The sequence below is a fragment of the Chiloscyllium punctatum genome, chromosome 32 (genome assembly GCF_047496795.1).
Source record: "Chiloscyllium punctatum isolate Juve2018m chromosome 32, sChiPun1.3, whole genome shotgun sequence".
In the NCBI taxonomy this organism is placed as follows: domain Eukaryota; kingdom Metazoa; phylum Chordata; class Chondrichthyes; order Orectolobiformes; family Hemiscylliidae; genus Chiloscyllium; species Chiloscyllium punctatum.
In genome coordinates this window covers 6,208,316-6,235,689 of record NC_092770.1, presented here as the reverse complement: position 1 = coordinate 6,235,689, position 27,374 = coordinate 6,208,316, and the positions used below count along the sequence as shown (strand labels likewise).

General features: G+C 38.1%; 1 protein-coding gene across 3 annotated transcripts; it reads right to left on the bottom strand.

Moving 5' to 3' along the window:
• Window positions 1-513: 513 nt before the first annotated feature.
• On the bottom strand, window positions 514-27,374 carry LOC140457847 (interleukin-1 receptor-associated kinase 4-like). Of its 3 annotated transcripts, none has more exons than XM_072551540.1 (12): window positions 27,278-27,374; window positions 23,830-23,994; window positions 21,745-21,890; window positions 16,380-16,583; window positions 14,599-14,759; window positions 10,845-10,918; window positions 10,640-10,754; window positions 10,408-10,517; window positions 8,074-8,257; window positions 3,832-3,894; window positions 3,334-3,492; window positions 514-3,247 (listed from the first exon to the last, which is right to left on the bottom strand). In XM_072551540.1, the coding sequence occupies exons 2-12, from the start codon at window positions 23,988-23,990 to the stop codon at window positions 3,206-3,208; spliced, it is 1,419 nt and encodes a 472-aa protein (XP_072407641.1). In that variant the 5' UTR covers window positions 23,991-23,994; window positions 27,278-27,374; the 3' UTR covers window positions 514-3,205. The 3 variants fall into 3 exon arrangements, with proteins under 3 accessions (XP_072407641.1, XP_072407640.1, XP_072407642.1); XM_072551539.1 differs by lacking the exon at window positions 27,278-27,374 and adding an exon at window positions 26,945-27,257; XM_072551541.1 differs by lacking the exons at window positions 21,745-21,890; window positions 23,830-23,994; window positions 27,278-27,374 and adding an exon at window positions 18,869-21,565.

Below are 27,374 nucleotides of genomic sequence, written 5' to 3'. Positions count from 1 at the left end.
ATATTATAATGATGAGAATGTATGTAGTTTGTAATGTTACAAAACAAATAAATCCACTAATATTTAATAAGAATTTTTTAGTGCTGTTGAGTATTGCTTTATTCCATTGCGACCAAATCAATCATGTTAATCCATCAGAATGATAACTCACGTAGAAGGTAACAGTCTTACTTTTAACCTAAAATATTAGTTTGTGATTTTACTTTTTCACGATTGCATGTCTTCGCTTTTCTCAATTTTTAAGTAGCATCCTGCACAATCTAAGAGCTTGCTGATTACACAATTTAAGCATTGGTTGTTCAATATTTTATGCAGTACTTGATGAAAATTCTCTTGTTGGAAAATGAGTATTATTAACCACAATTGAAATCTTTACAATAGATGTATGATTAGGATTGCTATGGGATAAAAATTACACTTTGACTTAACATTTATTTGCAGTGAAATATAGTAGTGGGTTAAATATGATCAATGTTATTTCTTAACCGTTAAAGAAACAAATTGGTGTAGAAATTGATTTTATGATTTTAATTCAAAGAATTTTTCATAGATCAAATATATTCTCAGTTTTGTATTACAAAATAAATGGAAGCACATATACATGACCATCATGGCTTTATAAAGATTTTGTTGCACTTTACATTGCAAATAATCTGCCACATGTGCAATCTTAAATCTAACATGTGAATGACAAATATTTCACTTGTTAACATCTCAATTCTGACTGTTATAAATGTTTTTACAGATAGCAAATTCTAAATTATACTTAGAAATTTATTAATGGCTCATAATGAGCCAATGTACAGATTAAATCATTATCTAGGCTTGCAAATGGCTACATTCTAAAATACAATAGTCATGAAAATATTATACTTAATAATTCATCAGGGAAGTTAGTATGTAGGGCAGTTGCAAATATAACATCAGCACCAACAGTTGAGTCTAAGAGAAGTCGTATTTCTATTAGAAAAGTACTGACCAGTCATTTCTTTTCTAGAAAGTTGTACAGTAGTCTATCAAAATAGTATTTATGCTCAAGTGGTTTAAATACGTTTGGCAATAGCCCCAGAAGAAGCATTAAAATCAATGGGTAATGAATGGGTTTATCATGCAATGATCACTATATCAACTTCATTTTAATTTCTTAGCAGTTCAGTGAGGTAGTATTACAACATAGAAAAAAAAGTACACTTCGCATTACAAAAACACAATTTTAGTACATTGCTACTACTAATTTGCTGTTTCCCTTTGTAATTATCTTGAATTGTAAACAAACTTGCCTATTAGTTTTAATTCCAGTAATATGCTCTGACATTTCTTCTTTAAATGGATAGAAGAACACACATAGTGCAAAGATAATGCAATAACCAGGTTATCATCCATGCCTCATTTACGTTGTGTGAAAGGGTAAAAATCTCAGTTTATACGAGAGAAGAAATTACTGTGAAAACTGCATTTTTGCTTTGGCCACACAACTGAACTCTCAATCTCTGCCAAAATTGTAACAAAGTGGTATAAGTACTGTTTACAGACCAAGAGCATCTGTGAAGTTTAAAAGTAATTATCAGAATCAAAATAGAATCGCAATCTTATAGATGATAAACAGACAACTAGAATTGACTCATGTAAAGGAGAGAATCAAGCTTGTGTACACTGACTAAAAATACTTAAATTGGCAGTCTAAAATGTCAGCCCAAGAGGAGCATTAATGCAAGTACAAAGACTTTTCACTGACACTAGTCTGGAAGTTACCATTGACCAGATACTTAACTGAACCAGCTGTTTAAAAAAAAAGTGGTTACAACAGCAGTCAAGGGTTGGAAATTCTCCATAAAGTAATTCATCTCCTGACTCACCACAGTCTGTTACTCATCTATAAGGCACAATCAAAGTGTGATGGAATACATCTTCACTTTCTTGAATGAGCGAGTCAATAACAGTCAAGATCAACACAGTTTAAAGAAAAGTTTGACTGACACCCAACCTGCCATGTTAAATATTCATTCATCTCACCACTGACAGTGTATCCAAATCAAGGTGCATTGCAGTAACTTGCCAAAATACCTTTGACTGCACTTCCAAATTTACAATCTTGACTGCCTATAAGAAAATAGACTTTAAAAATGCTTGGGAATAGCACCACCACTTCAGAGCTGCTGTGGAACTGATCATACAAAAAACTGTAAATATTTCAGGTTTACAGTATCTACAGTATTTTACTTTTGAGCTGGGACCCAGTTAGTTGACATGTTTTAGATTTTACATAAGGGTTACAGAAATATTCCCAATATATACAAAAGTGCAAGCAATTCAGCCTCTTGAGCCTATTCTATAATTCTGTTAAACAATGGTTCATTTGTAGCTTAATTCTATTTATCTGCCTTTACCTTATGTTCACTCCTTAGTTTTATTTAAATTGACTGAATTTCAAGAGGGATTTAGTGGATACAGTTTATGTAAATTCAGCAAAAAGGCCTGTTTTCAAGTCCCACCTGCACTACACTTATTACATGTCTGAACAGGTTGATTAAGAAGTATCTATGAAGGCAGAACTGAACTGGGAAAATAGATTAAAAGATATGGCAGTGGAGATTTAAGGAGATTTTAAGAACATTCAGTGAAGATTTATTCCAGTGAGAAGGCAAGAGACATCATCTGTGGCTAAATGAAGAAGTTAAGGATTACATCAATCTAAAGAAAAACTGTACAAATTTGTAACAATCAGAAGATTGGTCAAGTTTTAAGAAACAGCAAAGAATAGGCTTAAAAAGAGTATGAGGAAAAAGCTAGCCTGTAATATATAAACAAATGTTAAGATTTTACATGTACTTAAATGGAAGAGAGTTACTAAACCTACTGATGGTTATCTGGAAATTTAAGGGAATTTAATAGATACATTGTGCCTGTCTTCACTGTAGATCTCTTAGAAAACTTCCAAAAGGTACTAAAACATAAAGGGGGGAGAAACAATTCTGAGAATTAATTCCAGAGATGAAAGGCTTGTCATATAAAGGAGAGATTAAGCAGTTTAAGCCTCTATTTGCTGGAGTTTACAAAGATGACACCTATGTCTAATTTGAGATTCCTCATCTCATACTCAAACAACACCAACCAGAATAATGTGGCTATCAGAAATCCAAACTTTGTATTATATTCTCAATAACGTTTGATGTGACTTGTAACAGAGGCTCCAGACTTCCTCTCATTATGAAGCAACTGAAGATATCTCTTGCAATGAATCGTATACCTGTAAACAACATAACTGCTTTTAATGCAATATTTTAAAAAATATTTATATAATTGTAAATGGAATAAATATAACAAAGTACAAACCTTTTTAATATCTGGTCTCTTATTCTTCTTTTCATTTAAACACTGACTTGCAGTTAAATACATTTTCTCAATTGTCACAGAGTCCTGATCCTGCATCTTTTTATCAATGTAATCCTCGATAGACATTTCTTCATCTTCAATTTCTTCTTTGATATCAAACTTGAGGATTAACGGTAAAGTAAAAAAATCAGATTGCACCTATAATTATTTACTGGAATTCTAAAGACCTCAGTAAGGAAATCAAATTTGATACTTATAAACATTGTATTTCATTGATTAAAGAATTCAATGGTTGATCAGTGTATCTAAATCCTTAGATTTGTCAGTGTTCTTTTGTTGTTGAATCTGATATCTTAGACTGAAGGGGGAGAGACAAAGCAGGAGTTGGGAGGGAGGATTGAAACTTTTTAAATCTTCCCCAGCTGGACATCAATTGTATCAAGTTGCATTGATACCCAGGTCATTTCTACAAATGTATATATGAAAATGTTGCATTACCAGTAATTGTGGTTCACGCGATTCATCAACAGGTGGAAGTCCTGTTATTAATTCTAACAAGACCTATGGTGCAACAAGAGGAATAGAACAGTTACTCATATTTTTCACAAGTTATCTTGAATGTTTTAAAACTACAACAGCTTGCAATACCAGTCAGTGAATCTGCAATTCCACTGGGGAGGATGATGTCCAACACATTTAGCCTGAAACTGCAGTCCCTGGCAAGTGGGGGTTATTGGTGGCAGCCTTCATCAACCACTTCTACCTCTTCCTGATGCCAAGTCCCTCAATCAGACAGGGTGCCTGACTACAAAGAAATCCCGAAGGAGGTCATTGGCAAAACTGTTTTCTCAGAAGAGTAATCAACAAAATGGAGCAGCAGTGTCTAAGAAGTTGGATTTTAAATGTGTACTTCAAGCAAGAGATTGAGACAAGAAAGGGTTAACAGAAGGAGTTCCAAAACATGGATTAAAGACTGGGAAATTAAAACAAAAGAATATTTACATTTATGTGGTTTAGGCAAAAAGGAAAAAGAAGATAGGATAGTACCAATAATAAGGAACAGGATCAGTGTATTCATGGGAAATTATGAAACACCCTTACTCAAAACGAGGAGTCTATAGTCAGAATTAATGCTTGGTTTTCAAAAGACATACATTCCTTTCAGACAGTATTAAAACAAAGAAAAAAGGTCATAAAGTTGCTAAAAGAATTGTAAACCTGACTTCTGGGAAAATTTTAGAATTCAACAAAAGAGAAATTGATAACGAAAGAGTGCAGAATAGAAATGTAAAACAGTAAGAAACATAAAATGAATTGTAAAAGCTTCTGTAGGTATGTTTTTAAAAAAAGGAAAAGATTCATAAGGACATATGTGGTCCCAATAGAGGCAGTGACAGGACAATTTATGAAAAGAAATAGAGAAATGACAGAAGTTAAATAAGTACTGTGTCTTTCTTCAAAGAGTAGGACAAAACAAGGCTGACACTATTAAGATCTAAGTATCCAGTGACATTGAGGAACTGAAAGAAATAATATTAATTAAAAAATTAGCTTTGGAAAAAATTAACTGGGCTGAAAAATTAAAAATCTCAGGATCTCATTACCACGTATTGAAAGAGATGACGACAGATGGTGATACAATGGTTATCATCTTCTAAAATTCTAATTCTGCAGTAGGGCCTTCAAACTGCAACATTGCAAATGTAACCCCATTGTTTAAAGAGACAGAAAATGCGGTATTACAGACCTGTTAGCCTGATAACAAGACCAGGGAAAATACTAAGATCTGTTATAAAGCATGTGATTACTGGATATGTAGAAAACAATTGCTTGACTTGGCAGAGTCAACATGGGTTTAGGAATGGAAAGTCATATGTGATAAAGCTATAGTTTTGTTGAGGTTGTTACTAACGGTCAATAAGGGAGAACCAGTGGATGCGATGTACTTGAATTTTCAGAGAGCTTTCCATAAAGTCATACACAGGTTAATAAACAAAAACTAAAGCATATTGAATTGAAAGTAATAGCACAGAATGAGGAATGGGAACTGGCAGAAAGCAGAGAATAGAAATAAATGGGTCATTCTCAGATTGACAGGATTGACCAGTGGACAACTACAGGGATAAGTACTTAGACCCCTAGCTGTTCACAATCTACATAAATGATTTGGATGTGGGGACCGATTGTAAACTTCCAAATTTCCAAAGGATACAAAACCTGGTGGGTACACAAGTTGTGAAAAGGATGCAAACAGGTTTCAAAGTGATTTAACTAGGCTGAGGGAGTGGGCAAGAACATGTGTTGAGGCATTCATTATTATGATATTTCATTTTGGTCTGGAGCTGAATTTGAAAAGTAAACTTTAACAGCAGCTTGATTTTTTTTGGAAAAAAAGAGCAAACTGACATTTTCTTATGGGAACTGACCTGGCAAGTTAATTACAGGTTAGTAATTGTTTTAAGACTACAGCAGACACTTCAACACTAGGATATGTTATGCTCAAGAACTGGCAGCTATTGGATGTTGAATTGATCAATCAATGATGGAACAGTGCTGGCCAGCCAAATGATGAAAATGTAGAAAAACCATAGTTTGAATTGGTTGCTTTCTAGTTATCCTCCAGTTCAAGATTTGCTGAATGTTTTGAGGAAAGCTTTCCCAGTTATAAGAAATAAGTGAATATTTCCTGGAGCCTACTGGAAGCTATTTGCATAGACTGCTGACTTCGGAATTCAAGCTCCTTAATGTTGTTGGAGATGCTCATCCAGGCAAGTGAGGAGCATCACAGCTCAGATGGCTGACCTCCTACAACCACAATCATAATGAGAGGTGGTCTCAGAAACTTACAAAATTCTTAAAGGGATAGACAGAGTAGATACAGTAAAGATATTTCCTCTGGCCATTGTGTATACAAACAAGGTAAACCATTTAGGAATGAGATGACTTAGAACTTCTTCACCTCAAAGCAATGTGGATTTTCAGTTATTAAGTAAGTTCAAGACAGAGTCTGAAAGATTTCTGTTTAAAAGCATCAAACAATGGAGGGACAAACTAGAAAAATTGCAAGATGGATGGCAAGCTAATGATTCAAAACAGCAGAGTGGGGTTGAGAAGCTGAATTGCCTACTCCTACTCATATGACCTGAGGCAGTTAAAGTTGTGATTCCCAACAGTGAGGAGATGGCAAGACAGCAGTGAACTAGTAAAATGTGGAGACAACAAAACAGTTGAGGATTTTTGGAGCAGGAAGGTGAAAACAGGAGCAAAAGCAGCAGATTTTCTGAGTTTTTATTCATGATGAGTAAACAGAATTGGAACTTTAGCTCAAGGTCAAACAATGCCGTAAAACTGCAAATAATCTGGGTCAGCCTGAGGCTATGGTCAAAATGACAGGGGCACTGAATTTGTAGAAAGGCAGAATATAATAGTTTCAGACTTCTCAATGTTCAATTGGAACAAATTACAGACTACTAAGACTGGATGTCTAACAGTCTTAAGATGATTGAGGCTCAGAGCTCATGAGTGTATATGAAAGCCTATGTGTGTAAACAATGTGGCAAAAGGGCAGTTGTAGATAAGGAAGACAACAGGGCTAAGAGTTGATCTTTGGAGGACTCCAGAGGTAACAATACAACAGTGGGAAAAGAAACAAGTGCTTGGATTGTTCGTTGTATGATCAGATGGGTGTGGTTGAAAATAACAGTGACCCAGTAACAAAAGATGAAAGAAGTGGAAAAGGATGTTGTTGATAATTGGGTTAAGTGCAATATGGAATATGCAGTATAATTCACTACAATCTGTTTGGTTGTTTTCTCTATTCTTTCATGGGATATAGGTGTTACTGACTAGGACAGCAGCTATTGCCCATCCCTAATTGCCCAGAGAGTAGTTAAGAGTCAACCACACTACTGAGAGGCATCACTAGTATTAGGAGAAAGTAAGGACAACAGATGCTGGAGATCAGAGCTGAAAAATGTGTTGCTGGAAAATCGCAGCAGGTTAGGCAGCATCCAAGGAGCAGCCCTTCCTGAAGAAGGGCTTATGCCCGAAACGTCATTTCTCCTGCTCCTTGGATGCTGCCTGACCTGCTGCACTTTTCCAGCAACACATTTTTCATCACTTATATCAGGTAAGGATGACAGATTTCCTTCTTTAAAGGACATTTATGAACTAGATGGGTTTTTTTTAAAATGACAATGAACAGTGGTTAACTTATTTATCAGGCTAACTTATTTATCAATCTTGAATTCAAAGTTCACCATCTGCCCTGGTGGGATTTGAACCCATGTCTGCAGAATGTTAGTCTGGGATTCTGGATGATTAGTTCAGTGACATTATTACCATGCTACTGGCACCCCCCTGTCATTTTGTTGTAACTTACACTGATCACGGCTCTAAAACTTCATTTTTACTTTGTGCTTTTGTCACTATTTAGTGAATATAAAATTAACACACACAGAATGTGTGGGTTTCCCTGACTTATTCCAGAGGTGTTTAGGATGGACTCCAGCCCAGATTCCAGGGTTGAGAGTCAAGACCACCCCAAACGCCTGCCAATAGCTCTCAGAAAAAAGTCAAGAACATGCTGCTCGTTTTCAGCGAAGGGCAAGGGAAAATCCTTTCATACACATTTGAAGCTTATAAGTAACTTTAGTTTTCTGAGATATACACTCAAACGGTTTTACTAAGTGGAAAAAATTTGACTTGTTGAACCTCAGGAGAAATATCACTATTACTTACAATGCCAAAGCTAAAAACATCCGACTTTGGAGTAATCTCCCCACGCATTGCCTCTGGAGCCATGTATGCAGTTGTGCCGACAATTGTCTCAGTTAACATTGTTTGTGTTAAACGTGATGATGCTCGACTAAGTCCGAAGTCTGAAATCTTAGGAACAAATAGAGCATCCAACAAGATGTTTGCACTGAAAAACAAAATGACCAGCATACAATCTTTAAGGAGCAAAAATCTATATGCAAGGGCATGTTGAAGTCATGGCAAATATGCATATTATATCAGCTTCTTAGGGTTACTAAAATTCATATTCTGTGCTCATTATATTATATTAAGTACTGTGCCTCAGAAAGAACTATGAAATGGAAACTTCAATGCTGAAAATTAAATATTAATTAAATATTGTTAAAATTATGTTTCCTCGCACTATTTTGTACAGTGTGAACTAGGTGTGTGAAAGAATCCATTATAATGCAGGGGTTCTAATAATCAATAATTTATTTGACTTTCGTTTTATGGACAACTGTAAGAATTAGAATTATCAAAAAATTAATTTTGCAGTACAGAACTTGAATATTGCTGCAAAAAAGACTGATTTTTGTCAGAGCTTTTCATCTTACATTTTTCAGGACAAATTGCAAGAAATACCCAAAGGGAGAACAACATTTATACTATACAAATGGAGAGTGCAGATTTGTTGGCAAGTGGTTTTTGACTATAGACAGAAGTGTTGCCATGGAGAATACATCAGTTAATGATAACTGACAGTTATCTGCCAATGTTGTTTACATTTTAAACAAAGCATGTTGAATCCCATCAATGTATTTTTCTGAGAAATGAATGAAAAAATTATGCTTATTTTGCTGTATTCACACAGATACAGTGAATGTACATGTTCTTCCTGTCTGCAAAGTATATGGTCCTGTGTATTAATATGAAGTTTAGAATTTTTGAAAAGATTCATAGCTCAGATGGTGGATGAAGTCGTAGATTCATTTACCGAGCTGGTGTGTATTTCTGCAGACGCTTTGTTGCTTCACTAGGTGACATTATCAGTGCATCTTCGATAAAATGTTGGTGGTCTATCACACCTGGTATTTATGTGTTCATTGAGTGAGTTACAGTTGGAGTGCCTGGCCTCAAAGAATTTTCTCGCGTATTTCTGATGCAAGAGAGTTCTTGGAGGCCTGGCTCTCCAACCATAACTGACTCAATAAACACATTAAACTGGACCCCATATACAAACCACTCCAATACAGAACTGGAAGTATCAAAAAAGCAGAGACACAAATAGCAGGCAGGATAGACCACCAACACTTTATTGAAGACCCACACTATGTCACCTCATGAAGCAATGAAACGTCTGCAGAAAAACACACCAGCTCAGTGAACGAATCTATGACCTCATTAATTTGTAGTTTCCAGGATATGCAAACATGCCCTATTACGCAATCCTAAATTGGTCATCAGCATAAATCTTTTTAGACTCAGGTTTATATAGCATATGCTGTTGAATAATGGAATCACATCTAATGTTGGACACTGTTGAGAGTTTTGCAAGCGTGGGCTGGTTATGTATAGTTAGCACTTTACTTGTTAACAGTGATGGGGTCATTCTGTTTGAAATGATCAGTCAGTCTTTGGGTTGGACAATATACTCACCTAGCATCACATTGGCACTGAAATTCATATACAGTAGCGCCTCGATATACGAACGACCCTGTTCACATACAAATTGGTTTACGAACAGTATGTAAAAGTTTGCTTCAATGTACGTACGGAATTCAAGATACGAATGCAAAAAGCCTGTGTGCGACCACTTGGTTTCATTGTTCTGCTTTGCTATGCGCTTGTTGAATGCAAAAGCTCTCGGGCCCCGCGTGATCTCATTCAGTTCGTCTTTGGCACGTGCGCTGTGAACAGCCGATCAAGCATTCTTACGCTATCCGAACAATGGGAAAAATTGATTCAGTTCGCGAACTTTTTGGTTCGCGAACCGGGTCCCTTAACGGATTAAGTTCGTAAGTCAAGGTGCTACTGTACTACATTATTTATTTGTGTGATGGGAAGAACATATTTTTGGCTAAGTCAACCTGACTGGTTTAAAATTTTAAAAAGACTGGCTGTTAACTGTCTATCATTAACTGCTGCATTCTCCACAGAAATACTTCTAATGATATCGAGTAATCAGTAGTATCATTGTTATTCTGCCTTTAGTTTAGTATTTCTTGTGAAATGTCCTGATGAATGCAAGTTTTATTCTCAGCAATAATCAAATTAAATATCCTGAGAACAAAATATGAAGTGCAATGAAACAGTAAACATATTTATGTTCTTTACCTTTTAACATCACGATGGATATGATTATTGTCATGTAAATATTTTAGTCCATTGGCTGTATCTCCAGCAATATTGCATCTTTTATTCCAAGAAAGTGGAGCTGTGTTATTCTGAAAGGATTTTGGAATGAATCAGTTTAATACTGAAAAGAATATTATAGTTTACTGTTAAACAGGCTCTTCAAAATAAATATAACCACATTTTGACTGTTACCAAGTACAATTGTACTTACCAGACATGCCAATCTGTCTAGCAGTGACCCATTAGGCATATAAGCATATACCAGGCAAGGGTGTTCTCCATCATTGGAAAAGCCAAGTAACTCAACCAGGTTTTCATGCTTTAATCTATAAATATGTCACATTATGGCTATCATTAGATTAAACAGTATTCTTTGAGAATTATTGGTGTAAACTATTTCTAAAAACTTGACATACTTAGCCAAAGTTTTAATTTCTTGACTGAACTGAAGTCTCAGCTCCCCCATGCTGACATTATGCTGATCCAGTGCCTAAACAATAAAATTAAATGCTGAGTTTTATAATCAGTGACTAAAATACACGTCATTTAATAATAAAAGTTGCTTGGTGCTGCATTATGTGAATTGCTGTACGAAACTTACGGGCCCAATATAAATGCTTTTTATTGTTGTTTATAAATAATGTAATAGAAAGTATATTTATGGTCAGAGATAATTTATTAGTTTGGATAGAGGATTGGCTAACTAATGGAAAGCAGAATATTGGGATAAGTGGGTCTTTATCTGGTTGGCAAGATGTAGCACAGGGTTCAGTCAACTATTTACAATGCTGACTAATAACTTGGGATACAAGGATAAAACTGTAGTCAAATTTGAAGATGACACTAAAATAGGTGGGAAAGTGGACTGCAATGAAGAAATAAGAAATTTACAAATGGATATAGATGGGTCAGGTGAATGGGCCAAAATCAGCACCTGGAATCAATGAAGTATAAGGTTATCCATTTTGGTCAGAAGATTAGAAATTACCTAAATGGAGAGAAATGTCAGAGTGCTTTGGTGCAGAGGGATCTGGGTGCTTGAATCACAGAAAACTAATACACAGGAACAGCAGGTGATAAGGAAGGCAAAGAGAATTTTAGCATTTATTGCTAAAGAGATAGAGTATAAAAGTAAGGAAATGTTGGTGCGACTGTACAAGACATTAGTGAAATTTTGTGCAGTTTTACTTGTTGCACTGTAGTTGCTCTGGAGTCAGTTCACAGGAGACTTACTAGCTTGATTCCAGAGATGAGGGGTTTGTGTTATGAAGACAGACTGAGCAGTTTCTTCTCAGCCTACACTCTACAGGGTTTAGAAGAATGACAGGAATTATAATTGAGGTATACTAGATGCTTAAGGGGATTGACAAAGTTGACTTCGAGAGAGGATGTTTCTTCTTGTGGGGCAATCTGGAATGAGAAGTCTTAGTTTTAGGATAATGGGTAGCAGATTTAAAACAGAAAAGGGTTATGAATCTATAGAATTCACTAATCCAGACTGAGATGGATGCTAGGATGTACAGTAAGTTTAAGGAGGAGTTAGACATATTTTTACTTAATGGGTTGAAGGATTGTGGGAATGGGCAGGAGAGTTGAGGCCAAGGTGAAATCAACCATGATCGTATTCCATGGCCAAGCAGACTGAAGTGCCCAGACCTACTCCTAGCTTTAGTGTTCTAAAGCAGAGGTGATCTGAATTCTAACTGTGGTTCTATGTGGCAAAGCAGCAATAGACAAATCAAGTCCAACAATTTAAAATTGGTTCTGTAAATTCTATGCTCTGAACATTATAATCAAGTACTGAAATCTATATAAGAACTTGAAAGGAAAGATGTAAAGGAAGCACTGTCATAATCTAATATTTAAAATAAAAACCTAATTAACATCTTCACATTACCACTGCATTTCCTATTTAACTGCCTAGTCTCTGAACCTTTTTAGGTCAAGTTAAAGCACAACACCACACTAAAAATTGATACAACTTGCAATATTTACAAACTCATATAGAGAGGGTGACTGAGGGAGAAATACTGATCAATGAATGCACCACATAATCACATGGCAACTCCTTTTTGCACATATACTGAAAAATCTCATGATTTTAAAAGAGTTTTGTAATGCTTTCTGGACTGTCATAACATGCTCGATCAGATGTAAACGTTCCAATCCTTAAATGAATCAAACAGGACTCAGAAACACTAGTTACTCAAGTGATACATGATCAGTTGACGACTGTGAAAAACTTCCTACTCTTCTTTGCACAGAACAAGACCTGTCAGCCCTTCAACCCCACAAATTTATCGTACCTGATCTGTACTTCGACTCGATTCCAGTTTTGCTCCACATTCTTTGACAAGCATACCTAATTAAAATCTGTCCATCTCAGTCTTGCAAACATCATTTGAAAGCAACAGCATTTATGCAAGGGAGAAAAATGCACAACTTCACAACCTTTGAATGAAAACATGCTTCCCTATTTTATTCCTGAATGGCCTTGATCTAATTTCAGAGATTCTTTAGAGTTTCCTGGTAGAGAATCTTTTAAGAAATGTAAGAATTTACTTTTAAGTGTCTTATCCAAAAGACAGAATGGCTGACACCACTCCCTAGAACTAGATTTAAGTACTGACCTACATGGATTAAGGAGTGGAATTTGAACTCAGGACAATGATACAGAGGTAGGACCATTCACAATTGAGGCAAAGTGACATGCAATAATAATCAGAATCAAAAAAAAGATTTTACAGCCGTCTGCCAGCATCTTTGAAGGTAGGTTGGGGGTGAAGAAAGCAAAGGAGAGGAGAGAGGAGACAGATAGCACGGAGGATATATAGAAAGAACAGAGAAGAGATGGAGATATACTGTTGAGGTTAAATGGTTGAATCTTTATTTCTGATATTTGTAAGACCATTTGAAATACAGAGGAACCTCGATTATCCGAAGGATATGGGCGGGAAGTATGTTGTTCGATTAATTGAATTCTGGATAATCAAATGCTGGATAACAGTTTAGCCAAGCATCGGGATCTTGCCGGGTAATCCAATATTTGGATAATCAGATGCCAGATAATCAAGGTTCCTCTGTACTTCTTGTATCATGGAAGATAGTTTTTGATGATTTTCCTTTGTGTACTAAATTTTTGTCCCAAGTACACTGGACTTATGAATTCGTTCAGTGTTTGAACATCCCCTTCTGAGCACTGTGAATCTACCTTTCCCTATGGACTGACTGCAAAAATTCAAACAAGTTGTTCACCTTCACTTTCTCAAGCAAATTATGGGTGAAAAATAATTGCCAACCTTGTTAGTGATGGGTGGTACGTGTATGGAATGAGCTGCCAGAGGAAGTGGTGGAGGCTAGTACAATTGCAACATTTAAAAGGCATCTGAATGGGTAAATGAATAGGAAGGGTTTGGAGGGATATGGGCTGGGTGCTGGCAGGTGGGACTAGATTGGGTTGGGATATCTGGTTGGCATGGACGAGTTGGACTGAAAAGTCTGTTTCTGTGCTGTACATTCTATGACACCTATATCCCTTCAAAGAATGAAAACGTAGTCTTGTTTTTAGATAATTAACAACTCATTGAGCATATAATGGCCACAGGGCTTTTTAATGGGCCGTTGGTTTACAGATGTTTTAGACAAGGTATATGGGGTACTGGTTGTGGTGGTGGTGGGCGGGGTGAGGGTTGGTGGCATGATGCACTTTAAAATTTAGCCCCATAGAATAATTATTGCATCATTGGTGGCAGCTGTTTAGTCTGTTGTATCCATGTTAGTTCTCTGTAAAGGCAACTCAGCTGGTCCCACTCTTTCATCTTTTCCCTGTAGGCCAGTAATTTCAGTCTACTCTTCTGAAAATTACCCATTTCCTGTCTGAAAGCCAAAATTGAATCTGCTTCCAACACATTCTCAGATAATACATTCCTGAATCTAATCAGTCATTGTTAGAAAAGGTATTCCTCATGTTATTTCTCGTTCTTTTCTCAATCACCTTAAATACACACATAGTAATTGTACAGATTTCTGGTACAATTCATAATATTTTTCTTGAATTATTGATCAGCAAAAAACTTAATCAATCTATAACTTAGTTTCATAAAAAATAAAATGAGGCAAAATAAAAAAATGTGCTTGCAGCTCAATTATACATTAGAAATTAATACTCACTGCTGTCAATTTTTTCACAGCCACCATTCTGTTATTTATGTAGCCTCTGTAGACAATTCCAAACCCCCCCTCACCAATCTTACTGCCACCGTCCGATACTGGACGCTCATCAAAGTTACCAGTCCTCTGCATTAACTCATAATAGTTGAAATTGTGAAGATCTGAAAGAGAAATTCAGAACATTAGTAAACTACCAAAATGATAGTTCCCAAATTTTTAAAATCTAATTAATATTTTGTTTCCTGAATTTCACCACATTTTAACATTAAGCGATATCAGCCTTTACATAGAAATGTTTCATATTAATTTTGATATTCATCTTAACACTCAAAGAACAGGATTACTTACACATAATTGGTCATTTTAAATATTGAGACATAATAGAAAAAGTATTTACAGAATGTATAAAATGACTTGAGTTTGGAGCCATTAAATATTGTTGTAAAACTCGAGTGAATTTTATAGTCACTTCCCATCCCCTATCATCAATTGGCTGTGAACCAGTTGACTGAAAAAAAAGGCCATCTCACAGAAGTAGAACAAAAAAGGTTCTGCCTTTGATCTTCGAGCAAACTAGACTGGTTAGCAGCTCCAGCAGTGTTAGAACTCAGTAACAGGCATGGCTGGGTCTGCAAGAAACATTGATGGTTAGTGAGCAATTGGACACTTATGCAGGCTTGGAAGGAGTGGGTTTTGGAAACCAAACAAAGAGACACGAATGAGAGTGGAGGTGTCCCTTATTCATCATGATACTCATTCTGTTCCTTCTTTCTTTTCATCGCAGTTAAAGTGGTATTCCTATTCTTGCCTACCTTACCAAACCAAATAAATTATGTTTCTCTTTCCTTAAAAAAACTATTCAGAGATGTTACCGTACATATTTCTGGAGCAGGTGAGACTTGAACCCAGGTCTCCTGGCTCAGAGGTATGGAATCTACCACTGTGCCAAGAACCCTTACCAACCACATTATTATGTGGCCAGTTCAATTTTCTGCTGAATTGATTGTTATCAAGCTCACAGCACGTTAATAATTTTGTTTTAAATAGCTGCCAATTTTGGCACCTGTTCACTACCATAGTACAGGTTCACAACACAACATCATCACATGAGATTTTCATTTTCATAGGACAGCAACAGTCCAGTTTGCAAATATAAAATGCTGGCTACAATTTTCTTTACTTCTGCTGCCAGAATTTCAGCAGTAATACCTCTAACTTGTCAGTGGCAAAATTGTTTCAAAATTATTGTTAATAGGTTGAACAGAAACGATCTCTATGGACAAGGAATTAACCTGAGTAGTGTTTTAGTTCTAAAATGCTACTCCGGTTAAATCCTTGTCCATGAGAATAATGAGACTGAATTTTACTGGATGTCAAAATATACCACCAAGTTTCTAATTCAAGGAATGTTAGAATCGAGTAGAACATTAAGAGGATAAATATCTGACTGGCAAAATACTCCTAAGATAAGCACTGCAACTTTTATTATTGATGTCACACCAGAAAAGAATGTTACAAGTCAATGGCTATGAAGCAGATTGCTTGGTATCTGTGGGTATGAAATGGACAATTAATTGTACCAGCATATGCATTGGGTACAAGTTAATGATAGTGATGTTACATATCCCATTTTGAACAGAGTAATCTTATTAATTCTTGGTTTTGGGCACTCCATTTCAAGTTCTGCAAATTCTTCAGCATGACAATTAAAATTTATTTTGAAATCTTTAAGCACATTGTTCATATATCATACATGCAATGCTGCAAAACAACTGACTTACTTATTTCTGAACTGTCATAAGATGAACATGGTGGTGTTGAACTGTTTACCATTAAGGCAGTTTCTTTCTCAGTGCTGCTGTCTGGATAGAGGCGGGTGTGTTCGTTATTAGAGACCTGTAGAATTGGCTTATAGGCAGAGTCACAGATACGGGTATCATTTTTTTCAGGTAATGAAGCAGATGGTGTAGTCAATGGTACTTTATCTGTTAAGTAAAATCATAAATCATAGTTTAAAAAAGCACTAAATAAAACCTTTAGGTCATGGTATTATGTTCTGCTAAATAAATCCCTCTTCCCCTTTAGAAATAGACATAAGGATAGTTAAAACAACTATGGTCTTCCTGATGATCGTGGAGGCGGTTGTCTGGGCGGCGATCACGGAGGCTGCATGGTCGGTGGTGGGTGTTATCCGTGCGGCGGTGGGGACGGAAGTGACATCATCGTTCACTGCGGCAGTGCTGGCTGCAACGACCGCATGGGCAATGGCACCCGAGCGGCTCCGGAGGTCGCGAGAAGGTTCAGGAACGGTCGAGGAATCCGGAGTGTGAGGGTGAGTACGTGAAAGTTTTTTGTACTTACTTTCTTTGATGTTTGATAATGGCTAGGAAAGAGTGTTTGTTCCGTGTATGAATTTTTCTGAGGATGAAGAACAGCAGAGGTCCTTTGCAGGTCTGGGAGAGTGTTGTCCTGAGCTGGGGAAGGGCTAACTGCAGGGAGTGTAGGTGATGGTGCATGGCTGCGAGAGTGGAAATGAGGATCCAGAGGGAGGTCTGTTGCTGGAGGCTTCGGATTTATTGCAGGTACTGGTTGTCCTGGTTGGGTCCAAATTGTGTTGGTCCGAATGTAGTCCGGAGTCCATGCGGGGTCAGTCGGTTCCGTAGGCAGGTGCTGTGGAAAGAGATGTGGCTGTAGTAGCGAGTCTGTTTCAGGGCAGAGGAGATGACCTGAGGGGTGCAGTGAGAGAGGGACTCACTTGAGATCCTTGTAGAGGGAGGAGGAGAGCTTCTTCAAGGTAGGCATCCTTGCAAGAGGATTCGCAGTAGGTTAAGATCAACTAGGAGAAAGTGAGGACTGCAGATGCTGGAGTACCAGAGTTGAAAAATGTCGTGAATCAGTCCAGCCATCCATCACAGCAGGTGAACTCCTTGTGGCCCAGCCTCTATGCTAGGGCAGCTTCCCCCTCTTGCAGAATTACCAGAGATGGCATAGTTCTCTTGAACCACATTAACAGCTTCTTCAATGCTAGGGAACCATTCTCATCCTCTTTCTTGCTGGAGAGAATGCTTGCTTGTTTGCCTTGTACTTCAAAACATTGACAAACTTGATGGTGGATTCTCTGACTCTTTAGCAATGTCTGCTTTTTGCTTTGTGCCATGGTTTTCACTTTGTAGCAACTTCACTTTCTCTCCAATCACCAACGCACAAATTTCTCACAGGCTCAGCCACACTTGCAGGGCTTGAATGTTCTTTCTCTGTCAGATCTTGAAACCAAATGATGATTTAGCATGGATCTCTGCTCTAACTAGTTGGCACGGTAACATGACAATCTCACCTGCAATCTGCTAATCTGAAGCTATGATATATCAAGGCATTCTTCTTTTGGATTGGATATACTGTTCTACTGGTGGGAATAGCTGACAATGTCAATACCTTCAGAATCTTGGGTTAGCAAATTGGACTTATCATATTTTCAGTGGTTGATGCATAAGAATAATTTACTGGAAAGAACTGAAAATTATTTTATTTATACAGCTCATCACCTCAGGACATCATAAAATGCCTTGCAGTCAATTAAGTACATTCGAAATGCTTTCTGTGCTGTAGTGTAGAAAACAAGTTACACAGACCTTGTGCAAAACAAACACAAACAGCATAAATGACTAGATAAATTGTTTCTCACAATGTTGATTGAGTGATAAATATTGGTCAGGTCATCAGAGTTATCTCCCAAGGAATCTTTTATATTCACCTGAGAGAACAGACAGAATGTTGCTTTAACTTGTCATCCTGCAACATTACAGCTTTGTTTTGAGCTCTACACAGGAGTGCAACCTAGACTTTGGTGCTCAAGTTTCAGGAGTGTAACTTGATACCAGAGTGTTCTATTCTGGTGAGAGATCTACCAACTCAGCCAGAGCTAATGTGGTTAAAGAAGAACATGACTAGCAATTCAGATGAAAATGGCTAAGTCAGAAAACTATAATTGGAGATTGTGCGATAGCACGATAAAATGTTCCAAGCAGCAGGACTCATAAATCAAGTGTAATAAACTGCAAACTTAAACATGTAACATGCATATCAGATTTATGAAGTTCAACATTTACCATTAGCACAAGACACATATGCTTTGGTAAATCACCAAGACCACTCTTTTTCATTTATATTTGGCATGTTAAATTAAACTTGTATCTTCAAATGGTAAATAAGTTAGATTTTCTGTCCATTAGCTATGAAATCTCAAAATGTCCTTCTGAGTATATGTACTTACAATTGCAGATGTAATCTGGTTCTACCCCAATACAAGGAGATGTAAAGTGTGGAGTGTTGAACGTTCATTCTGAGAACATGAACAACTTGCATGTCTTGACATAGAAGCAGGGATTAACTGAGCCAGAAGGTACAGTTTTAGCCAGAAGACTAAAAAAGTTGGGAAGCTAAGTAAATTGCGTAAAATATCTAATAAAAGTAAAAGGACAGAGAAGTAAATTGAGAGCTAAGAAATGGCAATTATGCTGCCCTTAAGAGTTAATGAGAAATTTTCATCATCACCATCTCTTACACAATAAAACATTGCAACAACTTTATTAAATTATTTTTAAACTGTCACTTTAAATAATTTAAATTCAAGAGGTTGATGTGGATGAGTTTCTAAACTCAGGAATGTGTGGAAGATAAAGTAGTGTACATTGTAGAACTGACACTATTACTGAACCCATAATTTTCTTTCTAAACATAAAAATCTCCAACAAGTCTTCTTGACTATCTTTAAGCTGTAAAATGATTTCATCATGTTATTTTTTGTCAAATGTTTCTTATTTCTTCTCGTCAGGCTTAATTCTACTTCTGTTTGATTCCTCCCAGATTGGTTCTTAATGTCCCTGTGCTTACATAGCTTCATGTCCTTCCAGCAGCATCAATAAAATAGTTCTACGCTTGTCTGATCCTGCCCGCATCTTCTTCACCGTGTTGAGCCAACATCTGCTACTGCACTTTTATCCAAGGCAACTTATCTGCTCCTCCCACTAAAATGGCCACACTCACGGAGAGGGTGGTGCATGTATGGAACAAGTTGCCAGAGGAAGAGATGGAGGCAGGTTAAGCTACAGTATTTAAAAGTCATCTGGATGGGTATATGAATAGGAAGTATTTAGAGGGAAATGGGCAAAATGCTGGCAAATGAGACGAGCTCAAATTGGAGTGTCTAGTTGGCGCAGATGAGTTACACTGAAGGGTCTATTTCTGTGCTGTATGACTATGACACAACCAACATACCAGGACTGATTGTATAAGTCTGACCTCTCCGTAAAATATCTGAAAACATTTGATTAGACACTCTCCCAGGTAACATATCATGCCTGCCAGATAAATGCAAGGTGCTGCATTTTGGGAAAGCAAATCTTAGCAGGACTTATACACTTAATGTAAGGTCCTAGGGAGTGTTGCTGAACAAAAAGACCTTGGAGTGCAGGTTCATAGCTCCTTGAAAGTGGAGTCGCAGGTAGACAGGATAGTGAAGAAGGCATTTGGTATGCTTTCCTTTATTGGTCAGAGTATTGAGTACAAGAGTTGGGAGGTCATGTTGCGGCTGTACAGGACATTGGTTAGGCCACTGTTGGAATATTGCATGCAATTCTGGTCTCCTTTCTTTTGGAAAAATGTTGTGAAACTTGAAAGGGTTCAGAAAAGATTTACAAGGATGTTGCGGGAGTTGGAGGATCTGAGCCATAGGGAACAGGCTGGGTCTGTTTTCCCTGGAGTGTCGGAGGCTGAGGGGGCATGGATAGGATAAATAGACAAAGTCTTCTCCCTGAGGTTGGGGAGTCCAGAACTAGAGGGCATAGGTTTAGAGTGAGAGGGGAAAGATATAAAAGAGACCTCAGGGGCAACCTTTTCACGCAGAGGGTGGTACATGTATGGAATGAGCTGCCAGAGGATGTGGTGGAGGCTGATACAATTGCAACATTTAAGAGGCATTTGGATGGATATATGAATAGGAAGGGTTTGGAGGGATATGGGCCAGGTGCTGGCAGGTGGGACTAGATTGGGTTGGGATATCTGGTCGGCATGGACGGGTTGGACCAAAGGGTCTGTTTCCATGCTGTACATCTCTATGACTCTATTATTCTTGCTAACTGAGTTAGTGAAGAATTGCACCCCTTGAGATCCAATAGTGAGAAGGTAGGTGGTTTATTTTGGAATCTTGCAGAGTGGAGGTCATGAGGGTAGGACAGTTGGGGGTTAGAGACAAGGTGTAACTTTAATGGCAACTTTCTTTCACCAAATTGCTAACCTGACTGGTTCCAGATTGGTGAAAATGGAGAGTCCTCCTTCCCTAACCTAGCAGGCGGGGTGTCCAGTCAATTTTCTTATCCGCCAAGATGGCAGGTAATTGTCTGGTGGCACTTGGAACATTGGGGCTGGTAATTGACTTAAGGGCTTTAATTGCTGGCAAGATGACAAAGCATGTAACAGATGAGATAAGCAAATGCAAGTATCTCACCAAGCCTAGCTCACCAAATTATTTGCCTTTCTTACCACTACTGGGGTTTTTGGGGGTGTGGAATTGCACTCTGATTACTTCTTGCAAGCTCCAGGCCCATCCTTCAAATGTCATCTCCACCAATTCTCCAACTTCCTAACACTGCTACACAAATTTCTTACAAATTACATCTTATCTATACGAAACATCATTACCTTTTAAAAAGGTTAATCAAAAATATCTAGGTGAATATACTTTTAATAATCATGAAAGTGGCTTTACACAGTTTTTTTGCAATTGCTGACATTTATCATAAAATTAAGCCCAGAAATATCACTAATCTCCTGCAATAAATGCTGTTTGACTTTATTTAATCATCTTTAACCGTAACTTCATGGGAGATCTACTCATTAGACAAAAAGGACTGAATGAAAAGGCTTATTTAATTCTTTATCATGATGTTATTTTGAAAAGAATACTTGAAATATTTATAATACACAACTCAGAAGAAAAAGCAAAAGTAAGAATGCATGCGCTGCTGGAAATGCTACTACATAGGATGTTTCAATGCTTTGCATTTTTCAAAGCACAACAGACAACTTTTAACAAATGCTTACATTAATATTCGAGTCAAGTATACAGTAAACTAAAAAAAAATTCCTTACCTGGAAGTACCAAGCTAGCTGCAGCTAGAAAATTATTTTGGATCAAGATTTCCACAAAGTCATTGACTGTGGCATTGGTTGTTCCCCAGTCAAACAGAAGCTCTGCAGTAGGGCTCCTGCCCTTAGGAATCAATCCTTCAAATCTCCTGAACACAAAAATTGTTTGGTTCCATGTAAAACTGTTTGGCCAAAGTCCACATTAAAACTAATGCTGCCTCAGCAAGAAACCGTGGACAGATTTTTGAGTTGGCACCCAGATATCAGAACCAAAGAGATGTATCCTAATTGTGCAATATCATTAGTAGTCACCCAGCACTGACTTTCCATAAATTGGCGGATTAATGTCTAATGAATATACTTAACATTCAAGGGGCCCCTCTTTTGGTGCAGTGGTAGTGTCCCTGCCCCAGACCAGAGAGGCCTGGGTTCATATCCCATCTACTCCAGAGTATGCAATAACATCTCTGAACAGGTTGATTCCTAGGTAAGGGATATTGGGCTGGGTGCTGGCAGGTGGGACTAGATTGGATGAGGATATCTTGTCGGCATGGACAGGTTGGACCAAAGAGTCTGTTTCCATGCTGTACATCTCTATGGCTATAGTGTGTCCTGATGCTCTTCAATAAGCTGAATAAAAGTCTCTATAGTCAACAGTTAATTAAAGGCAATAGGCAAGCTCTCCATCTGGATGGGGAACATTATGCTGTGTTTTGGTTTATTTTCTCTGTTTTAACATGGCGCCATACATGGGGACACTAAACAATGTTTTCACTGTATTTATAATAAATACATGTGACAATAAATCAAATCAATGGTCCCTTTGGTTCTGGTATCAGTGTGGAAGGAGCTGCCTCCTGCCATTGCAGATAAAGCAGAGGACACATCCATTTTGAAGTGCCTTCTAAGCAACTTTTAAAAGATATATTTTAAAAACACCTATAACTGCTGGATTAACATTTTGGAATCCTTGCACACCAACACAGTATGGCCAAGTAGATATGAAGGTGTCAAAGTCCGCCTTGTGTACATTTAGGGTCACCAGGCCATTATTGGTTTAAGGCAAGACTTCCACACCGCTGTAGAGAGAACGTCCTGCCTCTGAGAGCTGAAGGGCAATCTATTGGCCAACTACTCTCTGGTTGCAGTAGCACTGCTAGCAGTGGTTACCATTGCTGGGACTGCATGGTAAGGGGCCATGTAACTGGCGTTAAAAGGTATATTTGGGGAAAACTCCCCCTTTCCTACCATCACACATGTAGTGAAAGCTACCAGGCTTGGCAGGGGTCTCTCCTCATTTGATTAAATACTGGTGGCAGCTGGGAGAGGCCCTTGTGGGCAGTCAACAGTCTCAACTCACTCACAAGCAGACTGGCCTCTCAGTGCCCACATACTTCTGATAAAACTGTAGCAGGTAGGGGGTGCAAGTTTTGACATTGGTGCCATGGCATAGATTTTACGAGCTACCCACTCCCACACCTCTCATCTCAATACCAGCGTGGGAGGGTTGGAGGCATAAAAGCCAGCCTCGTAAGTGAATTAAATGCTTAGTTGCTTTTCAATCTGATACCTTCTGCATTTGATCAGTTCCATGCATGATAGTGTAAAACAACTTCGAGAATAAACTTCATCCGTATCTGCAATTAATATTGCAGGGTGTAGATTGGATGTTTTGCTGTAATTAAAAGCAATTTCTTAAAGCTGGACTCTTAAGCCAACGTTTCATAGGTACAAATTACTATCTTTAGAACATTTGAGTAATGTCACAGTGGTAGTGTCCTGAACTCTTGAGCAAGGAGGCCTGGATTCATGTTCAACCTGCTCCAAAGGTGTGAAAGAACTCCACACAGATCGACTTAAAATGTAGAGTAATTGTGTTTGACCATGTGATCTTTTGTATCAACCTGAAAAGTGGTTAACTATTTGACTTTTCCAGATTTTGCTATGGTAATTGGCTAGAAATTAACACTGGCTTCAAATTAGCAGTGAATGTGCGCCAAAGGTCAACTTATTTGGTGTTTACTGGGATCTTCCTCAGCATCATGTACTATCTTCAATTAATGGCATCCCTTCAACAATCTTACCTACCTTATATGTAACTGGCTGTATCTTAGTTCTCCTGTAGACTTTTTTATGCTTACTGCTAGTTTCTTCCAACCATCTTGTGGATCCAGCATGTCTGATAGTTCTTGGATGAGCCTCTGCTTCAGGTGGCGGATGTAGGATTGTGGAGTCAATGATTTATTCATTTTCCTTCATTTATTAAAAAATAAATATTTGAATCAGTTTTACAAAAGCAAAACAAACATAAATAATACCAGGATCAGAAGGCAAAAGCTCGGGAGGAAATGGGACAAATGTTTGCAAAAGAAAACTCAAGGATCAATTTTCACTTATTAGCAGAGCTGACAAACCTTGCAACCTGTCTGTCTGGAATCAACATAGACAGGCAGGAGACTGGAAGAACACAGCAAGCCAGGCAACCTCCTGCCTGTCTATTTTGGATTCCAGAATTTGCAGGGTCTTTTTGTCTCTGTCCGAAAGCAACAGCAGGCAGACTCAGCCGACTTGGAAAGCTGAGCCTCAATCACATTTCTGTTGATCAAAGGAAGCAGCTGACTAACAGTTAAAATCAGTGTTGGGAAATTAGGAGTAAGCGTTAAGAGACTTGGGTGCTTTTGTACAAGGAACTCAAAGTTAGCATGCAGGTGCAGTAAGCAAGTAGAAAGACAAAGAGCATGGTGACTTTCATTGTACTCCAATCCCTTTACAAATATAATCCAGTCTTGTTACAATTGCAGTGTTGGTGAAATCACAGCTGGAATATGGCGTAGAATTCTGGTTTCCATATTTAAGGAAGGATATAAAGGGTACATACGTTGGAGGTGGAAGAGTGAAACAAAAAAAGAGTGGGCATGATAGATGTCAGGTGAATTCTTCAAATGAAAACCAGGTCAAATACATTAAGTTTAGAAGGGAAAGGAAGTGGAAAATAAATTTGCAAGCATAGCATGGGCATAAAAAGACAGTTAACATAAAATGTGATCAAAAAAGGTGCAGGAAGTTGTAAGTGTAGTAAGAGATGGATTGAGTGCCATTACAGTCAAAAACAGTGATATATACTTAGTACAGTGTAGACCAGAATACTTAAAGAGTACTTTGTATTGTGTTTACTAAAGAAGAGCAGTCTGATAAAGTACTGGTAGAAATGGAGACAATAGATAGTCTGAAAGTTGAAAGGTGCCAAAAAAGCTAGCAATGGATAGGGTAGATCTAAAGCCTCATCCAGATGATTTGTAGCGCAGGAACCAAAGGATGTCAGAGTGGAGATAATGAAAGGGCTTGTTTTCATTTATCAAGCTTTTAAAGATGTGCAAATCGTATTTGAGTGGCAGACGCCACACTTTCCTCAAGAAGGAGTGCAAGGATAGTCCTAGCAACTATGATTATACAAATTAAGAACAGGACTATGCCATTTGGCCTCAAACCTGCTCTACCAGTTAAATCATAGCTGATCTGATTATTCTTCCCACTTAACTTCCATTAACTTTCTACTGACTTGCTCATCAAGAATCCATCTACGACTGCCATAAAAACATTCAACAATGTTGCTTACACTGTCCCCAGAGAAAGGGAGCTCCAAAGACTGAAATCGGAGAAAACAATTCTCATCTCTTTTTGGATAACTCCTTATTTTTAAGCAGTGATCCTTAGTTCTAAACTTTCCCACAAGAAACATCCTTTCTACATCCATCTTGTCAAAAAAAATCCAAAAATAAATGTTCAATCAAGTCACCCACTTCCTCTGAAACTCCAGTGGATAAAATTTCATCAGCCAGATTACCTATTCTAGGAATTGGTCCAGTAGACCTTTTCTGAATTGCTTCTGATGTATTTACTTTTCCTTAAACAGAGACCAATACTGTACTATGTAGTATTCCAAATGTGGTCTCACTAATGCTCTCTATAGCTGAAGCATAAACTTCTTACTTTTGTATTTAGTTCCCTTCACAGTAAGTGATAACATTTTATTAGATTTTCTAAATACTTTCCATATTTGCACATCAACTTTGTGTGTCATGAGAACACCAAATCCTTTTGCACCTGAGAACTTTCCAATTATGCATAATTTAGATTATTCCCACTGTCGTCCCATTCCTTCCCCTACCAGTAAAAGAAAAACCCTCAGAGACAATGTAGTTTTACCTCCATCTTTATTATGGGCCCTGGAGAGAGAGAGATCGATCGCCCATGTGCACAGAGACATGAGTTCACAGTCTTCTCTGGAACAGCAGTTTCTCAATGAACTATAGTCATTTTACAGGGAGGAACCTGGATCTCTGGCACTGTGAGGCAACAGTGCTAACCACTGTGCCCCCGTGCTGCCCAGATTCAGGAGCATTCAGATAAGAAAACATACATTAATTGGGTGACCCGTACAATCAACGAGTATCAATAGCAGAGACCAAGCTCTTCACTGTTATACAATGAATGTTTTTAATCTTGTTAACTTGATTCATACAATGGAAAATTTTTCCCCTTGTTAGCTGATCTTGCATAACTGAATGCTTCCAATATTGTTAAATGGCTCTACATAATGACTGCTTTTCCACCTTGTTAACCCACATCCTATTGTTAACTATGTTTTTTATCTGATCGGAGTCATGCTCAGCTGAACCTTCCGTTTCACAAAACTCAGACCTTAACTTTTTTCCCTGCTGCTTATATCCTATACACAGTCTCACCACCAAAAATGGACAATTTCACATTTTTCCATTTATCCTCAATTTGTCACAGGTTTGCTCACTCACTCAACCTAATTATATCCTTTTGCAGCCACCTTATGTCCTCTTTAGAACCTTATCCATCTTCGTATCATCAAATTTAGCAACTTTACTGTGTGGATAGAAAACACATTACCATCAACAACAACTGCAATATCGACAGAGACACATCGGTCCAGTCATAAATACTGTCCAGGGCATCAAAACGACTCGCTTTATTTTAACAATAGTGCTATGGGATCGTTTGCTTTTAGCTGTGAGGGCAGAGAGGATCTTGCTTTAAATTATCACCCTTGACACTGCATCAACACTATACTGGAGTGTGAACCCCCCACCCCCGGACAAACACTCCGCATTAGAGACAGGCTGCTGCCGTTGTTATTGAAATAAATGACGTTTTATGAGAAGATGATATGTACCTTACAGTAAGATACTCTGATGCCATTGCAAGACTGTACAACTCAAAACTTAACGATACAGGCCCAGGAGTAAGGCAGTTCATCCCTCCCGTCCCCAGGGACTGCACTGAACCATCGACATGATTTAAATCCGGATGAAGCCTTGGAAGCCGAATGGCGTTCACCGCAACTCCACACCTTATGGGCGGGACACAGCAGGACAGCGCCGACCCTGACCAACCGTCAAACTCCCGAATACCGCGAGGGCTGAACTTCAGCACGCGCGGGGAGCGCGGGGAGCGCGGGGCCCACACCGCCCCCTCCCGTTACCATGGCAACACAACCCTCACTCACTCGCTCACTCCTAATCCTCACTCCGGGTAATTAACCGCTCTGACAACGTCACTTCCGCTCGCCACGCCCCACGCACCCGTTTCCTCCCGGTGACCGG